This window comes from Syzygium oleosum, unplaced genomic scaffold, assembly GCF_021117445.2.
Source record: "Syzygium oleosum isolate NSW1041296 unplaced genomic scaffold, Sole_v2.1 Sole_v2.06, whole genome shotgun sequence".
Classification (NCBI taxonomy): domain Eukaryota; kingdom Viridiplantae; phylum Streptophyta; class Magnoliopsida; order Myrtales; family Myrtaceae; genus Syzygium; species Syzygium oleosum.
The window spans coordinates 237,785-249,142 of record NW_026607490.1 but is presented as its reverse complement, the minus strand read 5'-3'; the positions used below and the strand labels follow the sequence as shown (position 1 = coordinate 249,142).

At 40.9% G+C, this 11,358-nt stretch overlaps 1 protein-coding gene across 1 annotated transcript; it reads left to right on the top strand.

The window, feature by feature from the left end:
* Positions 1-3,585: 3,585 nt before the first annotated feature.
* LOC115689649 (chloride channel protein CLC-c-like) lies at positions 3,586-10,525 on the top strand. The gene is made up of 8 exons (XM_030615771.2): positions 3,586-3,794; positions 4,090-4,366; positions 5,337-5,537; positions 5,880-6,057; positions 6,671-6,933; positions 7,876-8,145; positions 8,454-9,582; positions 9,962-10,525. Exons 2-8 carry the CDS (start codon positions 4,152-4,154, stop codon positions 10,055-10,057), a joined length of 2,352 nt encoding a protein of 783 aa, XP_030471631.1. The 5' UTR covers positions 3,586-3,794; positions 4,090-4,151; the 3' UTR covers positions 10,058-10,525.
* The last annotated feature ends 833 nt before the right edge of the window (positions 10,526-11,358 follow it).

Genomic DNA, 11,358 nt, shown 5'->3' with positions numbered 1-11,358 from the left:
GCTCGTCTTTGCTTGATTGCAGGATCGCCTAGGAGGAGCGCAAGTTATCCGTCAACCTGTTTTACTTCTACTCTGTGAGCATATTCCAAGGATGGTACTGCATCAGTGATCTATTCTCAAGTCTTACTAATACAGGATAGCATCTCACTGCGGTTTTCCTTTTCATAGGAGGTAGACACATACTTCCATTTGTTGATAGTCCCTGTGATGTGCTATATGGAGTTTTGAGTGAGAGGGAAGCATGCAAGCGGTAGGTCGATTGACTTGGTGCTCGGCACGGATCCTGCCTACCAAACCCCATCTTTCCATTTAGAGGGATCAATGCACGTAGAGTTTTTTTAGAGCTCACATTGAAGTTGAAGTGCATATTATCAGGAAATTCCATATTAATTGGTTGGACAATAACAATTCCAGAGATAATGGCAATGTTACGTTATTCTCGCGGCATTTGCCTCGAGGATGGTTTTGTTTTACCAACATTCGTAAGATCGAACCTTGCAATAAAAATCGAAAGACCAGGGTAAGATGGGGAAATAAAACAAAAAAAAATACGTTTCTCCATCTAATCAATCTTTGAGTTGTAATAAGCTGCACATAATGACTGATCAAGAATATTTTAACATGGGATCACTGACTTAACTCGGCTACGTGGCAGACACCCAACTGGACAAAACTGCCTGCTTTTGACCAAAAGCCAAGGCTGCTAAATCCGGGCGTTATTAATTACTTTGTTTATGGACTAAAAAGGACAACTTTCCCTGGAAGAAGTTGTCTCCAGATTAATCGCTCTTAATAAGAAATCTTCTGGGTCCACGATTTGAAATCCTCGATGACACGCAACCCAATCACGACAGAACAAAAATTGAGAAACATGCGGACAAAAAGGAAGAGCGATCCACGTTTATGCAGGGGTCGCGGCAGCTGGCGAGCGTGGGCCATGCAGCACGAGTGGCTCGCATCGTTCCTGTCCCCATGTCAAGGGGAAAACTTGGTCATGGCCTCCCCTCCTTCCCCAATTTCCCTTTCTGGGGGATCATCCATTCCATGTGATGTGAACAATCAAACTATGAATGAATTGTCACATTTCCTCTCTCCCCCTCACTCTCTGTCATGCATGACTGCGGGAGTTCATGTATTCCAATGTTTAAAAAAAGAATGTGAAATCTTGATTCTTTGTGGGTTTTTCTTTGCACGGCTTCTTCACTTCATATCTCCTTTGGGATTAGTATAATGCAGAGGGGGCTGTGAAGCAAATAGTGACCCCTTTGGCCTGTATCAATTATTGCTCCCCCCCCCCCCCCCCCCCCAAGCAAGTAGAAGACAAACCCAAATTATATAGAAACGATGATAAGTTTCCGTGATGTCCCTATTCTTGATTGTCCATCTCATTCTTCTTATATATATATATGTTCTGTGCTCACACTGATGTGCCAGCAGTGCTCGAGAATCATGGCTTTTACAACATTGCCTATGATTATTGCACGATCCTTTGGCTACGGTTTTCATTCAACGGGGAAAATTATTAAAAAAGTCATTTTTTTTCATTCAAGATTCGAGGGTCAATCACGAATACCGTAAAATGTGTCATGTTGCCTATGATTATCGCATGATTTTGGGACATTTTCCTAAAAAGGGGATGTGGGAACATGATTTGAGTTTTCGATTGTTTCTTCCCCGTGAGCCCATATTGCGTCTCATCTTTGGGTTCTAGAAAGAGAACACACAATCACGGTGGTCTCGAGAAACGTGCTAAGGTCGAGGCAGCCGCCATTCAATTCCACGTGGCTTGACGTCATTGGGTGGAATGGGAAAACGATGGGCGGTGGATTGGTGCCATGTGGAAATTAGATAAATCACACGCCAAGAACCGGGAGATTATAATATAAGTGATTTTGCTTTTCGTGTACGATTACGCCATCTGGTTCTAACTTCTAACTATAGACTAGTAGTAGTGGACCAATTTTTTTATTTTTTATTTTTTTCATTTTTAATATTAATAATAAAAAAACCAACTATTTTCCTGTGTCCCTTTAGTTATATAATCAAGGGAGCCCTTTTGTTTCAATACTTATTTTGTGTCCACTACTTGCAAAGCTAAATCCATGATATTTATTCTTTTTATTTAGACTTCAAAAGTCTATACCTTTTTGGCCTTCTAGAGTGCAATATTTCATTTTCAAGAAATCGGCGAATTTTGCTCCAACAAAAAAAAAAAATAATCGGCGAATCACTCGACTATCGAAAGATCCATGTGGATGAATTTATTATGTTATTTAAACTCACAAATCAATATTCGCGATTTTCAAGTTAGAATAACGTATTTATAACTTCAGAAAAAAGAAAGTTTCGATTAAATTGTTTGCTTGGAGTAAGTCAAATGATGCAGGCCCTAATTAATGCTCTATCGATTTTCAAAGAAAGTTCTCCGTCTCTCCTCACTTTGGACATCGAAAGGGCGATTCGATATTTATCCTACTCACTTTTGATTTTGTTTTCTCATTGCACATTGGAAACTCATCACGTCAACTTCTCATGATTGAAAATTTCGCGCAAATTAAATCGGACGGTTAAAAAGAAGTCAAAGGATAGGTCGAAGTTGCAAATTTAAGAAATAAATGAACTTTCTCCTATTAGCAACACTTTCGTAATCTCCCTCAAGATTTTAAGTTGGGCAAGAGCATAAATGCAGCAAGAGAATATGAGGATCGGATGAAGGGAATGATTAAACACAAAATGTAGTAGGGGTGAACAAGATGGACCTCCCAAACCGGGACCGGATCGGACTGGACCGGACCGATCGGTTTGGTCCGGTTCTCGAGAATATCGATCCGGTTCCCGGTTCTTAAAAGTGGAACCGGTTTCCGAGCGGTCCGATTTCCGGTTCTAGGGTGGGGACCGGACCGATAAATATATATTTTTCTAATTTTTTCATATATATAATATTTAATAAATATATATGAAAAATATTTAATATTGATCCCATTGGAACCGATTGCTCAATTTTTTTTTTATATATTATATATATTTTTTCAATTTTTTCCATGGCCTTATGGGATCAAATCAAAACTACAAAGGAAAGAACGGAGCAATCGGTTCCCGGTTCACAGATAATATTTAATATTTATCCCATTGGAATCGGATTGGACCGGACCGGACCGAACCATCAGTCTGATCCGGTCCGGTCTACGGTCCCAAGACTAGCCGGTCCGATCCCCGATCCTAGAAACTGGGAACCGGTCCTCTTATTCTGGTTCCTGATTCTTGGGTTGAATTGGACCGGATCGAAACCGCTCAACCCTAAAATGCAGGGATTTCTTGAATCAATGTATGATTTTTGATAAGGATTAGGATGTCCAATAATTTGTGTAATAATGAGAGAAAAATAAAATAGGGGAAATTGTTAAATATAAATTGGATTTTCCCGACCATCCGGATCCCAATCACGTCTCTCCACGCATCCCTTTGCCATTTGCCGTTCAGTCTCTCTCTCTCTCTTCTGTCTGCATCTGCATCTGCATCTGCATCATCACCTTCTGACGAAACACCATGGATTTGCAGAGGACTCATTAATAACGTGATATCTCCTTCTCTCTCTCTGTCTCTCTCTCTCTCCATAGCAGAAGGAAAAGCAGCTTTGCTTTGGCTTGCTTCTGTTGTTGTCCTGACGCAGACTTTCGGGCAGGAGTCAACCAGCTCAGCTTGGCGTGCGCTGAATGTGCTGATACGGGTCCTGCTCCTTAACTCTCTTCTGCTCATTCCCGTCCTCTGCTGGGTCTGCTGATCGAGTGGTCCAGGTGGGTATCTCCTCCTTCCTGTTTGTTTTTCTTGTTCCGGTTTTTTTTGTCATGCTCCCTCCCCCCCTCCCTGCTTTGCTTATGCATCTGGGTCTTCTCGACCCATGTCCGAATAGAGCGTGGATTGAGCAAATTTGCTGATCGTGATCGCCTCTCGCTTGGAAAGTTCCCGTCTTGCCTTCTCGAAATGGCAGTGGACCCTTCTTGATATGTCTTCTTTATTTGGAAAAGCCGGGATCATAGCTCGTGGGAATCGGTGGATTTCATTCGTGGGCTGAATCATTTGGTTATGCAGGTCGAAGTCACTGCACGCACGCTTTGCCAGAGAAAGAATCCGGACATTGGTTTGAGGGGACTATGGACCGGGAGAACCGTGCGAACAATGGCGAAGATGAGCGCGATGTTGAGAATGAGGGGCTGCTGGATGGGAAGGAGATCGAGAGGTACTGGTCCGGGATATCGGAGAAGAACATGACCTTCAGGGAGCTTCTTCTCGTCAAAAGGGTCAATACCACCTCCCAGATTGCCATCGTCGGCTCCAATGTTTGCCCCATCGAGAGCCTTGACTACGAGTATGCTGTTTCTCCTTTATACGTTCTCGTCGCACTCGCGTGTCTGTTATGTTCATTCCTGTCCTTTTTCGGGTCATTCATATTACCCGATCGCTCGGTCCGGATTATGATAGGTGGCTTGCCTCTAAGGACGTAAACAAGATGACTCGAGTTGACAAAGCTCGCTACTTGAACTTGAGTCAACTTTGGAGTTCGATGCTCGAGATTTGACTCAAGCTTCATCGAACCTTATATTTTGTGCTCAAGCTTGACACTGAAATACTCAATATACGCCAGACCAAATCGGCTCAATTAAATTGTAACGGTGGTATAGTAAGATTTAGAAAACGAGGCTCAGACTCTGTGCAAACTTGGATCTAGAGAAATCTTCATTAGAAGCACATTTCTAAATCTCTGTTATTGACTTGCGAGCAATCAAATTTTCAAAAGGAATTCAAAATCTATCGCATTGCATTCGAGCAGTGTCCAATTGTAGAAGGCTTTAACGAAAATAATAAATAAATTCAGGACTCAAGCCTAAAAGAAATGGACTTGCATGTCTTACCTTGCACATAATATATGCACAGACAAAATATTGAATGCGAGAAAGACAGGAGGTCAAGAAACAGTAAAAGTCAAGTGAGAGAAAGGTGACACTACTTATTCTTGTGTCCTTGCATGTGCATGCGCGAGTATTCTTGTGTTCCGAGAACTTTTGAGGTCACCATGTTGTTTCTCTACTTACCATGATTGCAATTATTGACTATAACTGCATGCGAAACTCCATTCTTGTATGAGGGAGATAATAGATGCTGCATTTATGTTGTGGTTCCCACGATGAATGTTGGAAATTAGGGTGTGAAACTTTAAATGGCGAAAGTTTAGGTTTGATTTCTCTGCAATGATCTTTTTGGAAATGTGGTTGGCAAAAATTCCAAAATACTGAAATCCACTCCTCAGCTATATTGCTTCTCTTTTTTCCTAATGACAGGATTGTTGAAAACGAGTTATTTAACCAGGACTGGAGGTCAAGGAAGAAAATTCAAATATTTCAGTACATTCTGCTCAAATGGGCCTTTGCACTTATCATAGGTCTAGTTACTGGATTAGTTGGCTTCTTCAACAATATTGCAGTCGAGAATATAGCTGGGTACAAGCTGCTACTAACTACTGATCTCATGTCTAAGGAGAGGTGAGCATGTTTTTCTTGCGCTCTTTTTGTGCATCTCTATTCTCGTTTTTCTTTCTTTCTTCTCGGGGTGGGGGTTGCATCTTTATTATCTCTCTGAGTATGTATCTAAACATGAAGTGTTAACCATGGTACCTTGGGTCTGCCTGCTTTTATATGTTGCAAGATTTTTTGTAGCATTAATTTGCTTGAATCTCTTTACTCTGACCGACTAATTTGTTTTCCGTGTGTGCATATGCTTGTGGGCGGATGCGCATTTCTATGGTGCGCGCAGGTGTTGGTGCCTTAGTATGTGTATTTGCTCCCTCCTTTACCAAGTGTGATGTGATACTGGTTTCAGTGCAGATATTTTGCGGCTTTTGCAGCATATGCCGGTTGTAATGTGGTGTTGGCAACAGCTGCCGGTGCCCTTTGTGCTTTCATTGCTCCAGCTGCTGCAGGTTCTGGTATTCCTGAGGTTAAAGCCTACCTCAATGGCATCGATGCATATTCCATCTTAGCTCCTAGTACCCTTTTCGTAAAGGTAAGAACTAAGAAGTAATACTTGTCTTGCATAATGGAAGTCTTCATCTGCTTATTCCAAACTGGACTTTTTCAAATAGGCGAATGCAACGAGATGGATATATGCAGAATATGATTGTTATTTATGATACTTTTTCCGTCTTTCTTTGGTAGCTGTTCAGTATCTTTACTGGTATGTTTTTGTCTGGCATCAGAATGAAGACAATATCATGTACTGGTTTCACGGCATCAATTAGAGTGATAGGAGTAAAAACAGACTCTCATAGTTGATATCCAAAATAAGCTATAGAAGGAATACTGATTGCTCAGAACACGTCAATATGCTTTGCATATTATTTTTCACTTGGTCACTTACTCTCTTGATGGAAAATATCTGTGTAGTAGTCTGTCCACAACTTTCTGCATGTCCTTCCTCACTATGATATCAGTTTGACCCTGTTCACTGGACATATCGGAGAGCAACACGAGCTTATTGTGCGATCTTGAATAGCCAGGAAAGTATGCACCCACCCTATTATGGTTTAGTGACAAGCACTGCACTGCATTTTTCTGTCATCATGTTGTTTTTTATGACAATCTATCCTCCAGTTTGACACCTATTAACAATTTGTCAGATATTTGGCTCCGTCCTCGGTGTCTCTGCTGGGTTTGTCGTGGGTAAAGAAGGGCCTATGGTGCATACAGGTGCTTGTATAGCCTCTTTACTTGGACAAGGGGGTTCTCGCAGATATCATTTGACTTGGAAATGGTTGAGATACTTCAAAAATGACCGAGATAGGCGAGATCTGATTACTTGTGGAGCTGCTGCTGGTGTGGCAGCTGCATTTCGTGCTCCAGTTGGCGGTGTCCTCTTTGCCCTCGAAGAGGCAGCTTCATGGTCTCTCTCTCTCTCTCTCTCTCTCTCTCTCTCTCTCTCTCAGCAGCTTCTTGCTAATGACCAGATGAGTTATTGTTGGGAACCCTAGAAGTCTGCGATAGCGAGATTTTCTTTTGGCTAGGCTTTTGCGAGATTTGCATTGCATTTTTACACGGAACTTAAAAATTCATGCATAGGAGAACTCTTCAATGATATCATTCTACTTTTTTTATCCTGCAGGTGCCTCAAGTAAAATTATTTTTCTTATCGGTCAACAATATCTTTGATGTTTAGTACAAGAACTTGATGATAAATACTTTGTGTTAAAGATCATAGTTGAATTTTCATCTGTCATTTCTTTCGGTGCTTATTCTAAATATGCTACTATGGGGAAGTGTGTGGAGAATCTCATGTGATGGCATTCAAATGATTCAACCCATATTTTCTTGCTATATACATTTGAAGTCTACTCAATCTTTCCGCTTCCCTATTTTCTTCCTATATAGATTAAGCATCTCATTTTGCAAAATGCTCTTCTTATACGTGTCTCCACATCAACTGAACCAAGTATTGAGCTTTACTGATGCAGCCATGCGGCTAACACCGAGCAAATTATACTGCCTTACCATATCTCAGTATGTGGTTGAATTCATGATGCACAATTTACATGATCGGATATTTTAATGTGCTCTTTGAATCTTTGCTTGACATCCCACAACCCCAACCCCCCCCCCCAAAAAAAAAAAAAATTGTGGTTTGACCATTATATGCTCAATTAGGTTGCTAATTGGATGAATGGATAACATGGAATGTAGGGGCTTGCCCTCACCTATAAGCTAGAAAACCTATAGTTGCATGAATTACTGTATATCTTTAGATAGATCGAGCAGATTCTTTCATCAAATGGTCAATGCTGTGACTACTAGAAGTTTCTGATGTGCGTCCTTTTTGTTTTTTGTTCAGGTGGCGAAGTGCTCTTCTTTGGAGAACATTTTTCACAACAGCGGTGGTTGCTATAGTTTTAAGAGCTTTCATAGAGTACTGTTCTACAGGAAAATGTGGGCTATTTGGCCAAGGTGGTCTTATAATGTACGATGTCAGTTCAGCCCAGGCATCATATTCTGGTGCAGATATAATAGGAGTTATAATCTTAGGAGTGATTGGAGGCATCTTGGGGAGTCTCTACAATTTTCTTATAGACAAGGTCCTACGAATTTACAGCAACATTAATGAGTAAGTCCTATCAAACTTGTTTGGTTTGTTTTGCTTATTTATTAACCCCCTAGGAACATACTGTAAAAGTTCTCTCTCTTTACAGAAAGGGATTTTCGGTAACAATGACTAGAGGGCTCTATAATACAGAGAAAGCTCATGTTTATTTAACTTGTTTGGTTTTCTTTGCTTATGTATTAGCTCCCTAGGTACGTACAGTAAGAAATTTCTCTCGTACAGTAAGGCATTCTAGGCAACAGTGACTAGAGGGTTCTACAATACAGAGAAAGTGATGTTTAATATCCTATACGGTGTTATGACTACTGCAGGCGAGGTGCTTCTTTCAAGATCTTGCTTGTTATCACCATTGCCCTCTTGACTTCGTGCTGTTCTTTTGGCCTTCCATGGCTTGCCCAGTGCAAAGCCTGCCCTACCGATCTGTCAGTAAGCTGTCCAACTGTTGGAGAATCTGGCAACTATGAGAGCTTCCAGTGCTCATCAGGCTACTACAATGATCTTGCTTCCCTCTTTTTGAATACCTATGACGATGCTATCCGCAACCTATTCAGCACTGGCACAACAAAAGAATTTAATATATCTAGTCTGTTTATTTTCTTTGGTGCCGTCTACTTTCTTGGCATCATAACTTATGGCATCGCAATTCCTTCTGGTCTTTTTATTCCTGTTATACTTGCTGGTGCCTGTTATGGTCGTCTTGTTGGGAGACTTTTCGAATCTGTCTCGCAACTTGACACAGGTCTCTATGCCCTCCTTGGTGCTGCATCATTCCTCGGTGGCACAATGAGAATGACTGTCTCACTTTGCATTATATTGCTTGAGCTCACAAATGACCTCTTGCTTCTTCCCCTTGTTATGCTGGTTCTTCTTGTCTCCAAAACAGTGGCAGATAGTTTCAACAAAGGTGTTTATGATCAAATAGTTAAACTTAAAGGCTTGCCTTACATGGAGGCCCATGCAGAACCTTATATGAGGCAACTGGTTGCACGCGATGTGGTTACTGGACCATTAATTATGTTCTCAGGCATTGAGAAGGTAGGGACCATATTGCATGCTTTAAGGACTACTGGCCATAATGGGTTTCCTGTGATAGACGAACCACCTTTCTCAGAATCTGCAGAACTTTGCGGAATTGTTTTGAGGTCTCATTTGCTTGTGCTGCTCAAGGGGAAGAATTTTTCAAGTGAAAGGGTGATTAGTGGAGAAGAGATCTTACAAAAGTATGCCGCTTTTGATTTTGCCAAGCCAGGGTCTGGAAAGGGGATCAAGTTGGAGGATTTAGATATTGATGATGAAGATATGGAAATGTACATTGATCTCCACCCCATTACAAATGCATCACCGTACACGGTGGTTGAGACGATGTCGCTTGCCAAAGCTGCGATACTCTTTCGTCAACTTGGTCTGAGGCACATGTGTGTGGTACCGAAGAGTCAGGGGGTAAGATCCATATAACCTTTTCTTTTCTAATAACTTTACTGTTTAAGAGGTCTTTAACTCACGAAGTTTGGTCTGTCATATTTTCCAATATAGAATGACATTTAGGATTTTTATGCTTGTTGGTGAATTATCTTAGTCTCGCTTACTGAAATTGGAAAGTGGCTGCTTTTGTTTAGTTTTAACCAGGCAAGGTGCTTGTCATCTCTAAGTGGTCATATCTCCATGGTGAAACAATCATTTCTTCACTCATGCTACAAACCATGTCTCACCAGTTTTTGTTGCTCTATTTCTATTGCTAATTTTGCAAAGAAAAATATCAAACAGCTAGTGATATGCTTATATGAACAAAAACTCACAGTAATCTCTCTAATCTTTGCAGAGGCCTCCAATTGTTGGAATTTTGACGCGTCATGACTTCATGCCAGAGCACATTTTGGGACTTTATCCTCATATCAAGCCACACAAAAGATTTTGAATGGACATCACTTTGGTAGTGGTTGATTGAGATCAGGATGAAATTAACTTCGTCGGAGGCACCTTGGTTTCCTATGAGCGAGAGTTTTCCAACAGGATTACAAGAGTGACTTAGCAACAGAAGTGGAAGCTGGTTTTGCAATTAGAATACAGATCAACCATTCAGACACCTTATCCAGTCTTATGTACATTTTCAGGTGTGGATAAATTTTATCCGTGAGGCTGTTATTGCACGCATGAAGAATAATCGTTTTGAGTGAGTCGAAAAACACCAATTCAGCCTTTTCTCTCTCTTTTTTTTTGTCATTTACCTCTTTATACTTTGAGAGTTAATTTCTCTTTCCTTTTGTATAGACGATATAAGTTCCTTCATACATGAAAGGATTCGCATCTTCTATATACCTGGCCACTGGCCAGCTTATATTTGTGCTGCAACATTTGGCCAACATTGCAGACGGCTTTTCATTTCTGTGCTGTTCTTAAATTTAAGGGTGTTCACTGCACTCAACTGCTGCATTTAGCCTCATCGCTGCTTTCTCTGCACACGGTCTGTATAATTATTTACTTGCTTGTTTCAGTTATTTGCTATAAGCATCTCATGGAGACTTTTCAAGCTTGTTTGGATGGATTGCCAACTCATACCAATGTTTGTTAACCGAAATTAATCTCCATGCAAATGGATTAATTGCCAATCCACTATGGCATGAAGCTGGTGATTTCCATTCACATAGCTCATTTAAAGACCAAAAGGAGATGCGGTGAAAAGATGGTCTAGGCCTTTCTGGGCTCATCGAAAGACGAGCAAAGAAGACGTGCAAAGGTTTTACATGCACCTGACCCCTATAACTTCTCTGAGATATGGAGATAGTCCAAAATCCTCCACGAATTGTCTTGATCAAAATAGAAAACTTTCTTCTCAAATATACTTCTCTATACCTCTATATATACATGATGTCTCAAACCAGTGCAGCCAAATCGCCTCCAAGGGGAACCGCGTCACAAGTAATCGATTAACTAAAATTGACAAACTATCTCTTCAAATTCTCAACATTATACAGCATGCAACTTCTCACCCCCAATAACAAGGTGCTTTCCATCTTCGCTCACATTGAATCAAGAAAGAAAAATAGAGAGGATTCGGTTTTTGTATCCAAGCCTAGAACAGGATCTTCAATTGGACAGTCAAATTTCTTTCTATGACATGGAAAGTTTAGGTGAACGGACTTTAAGGTGAAGAGATGGCTCTAACTTGTGATATCACCAACTGGCATGATATGTTTGGTCACATGAAGGAACCATGAA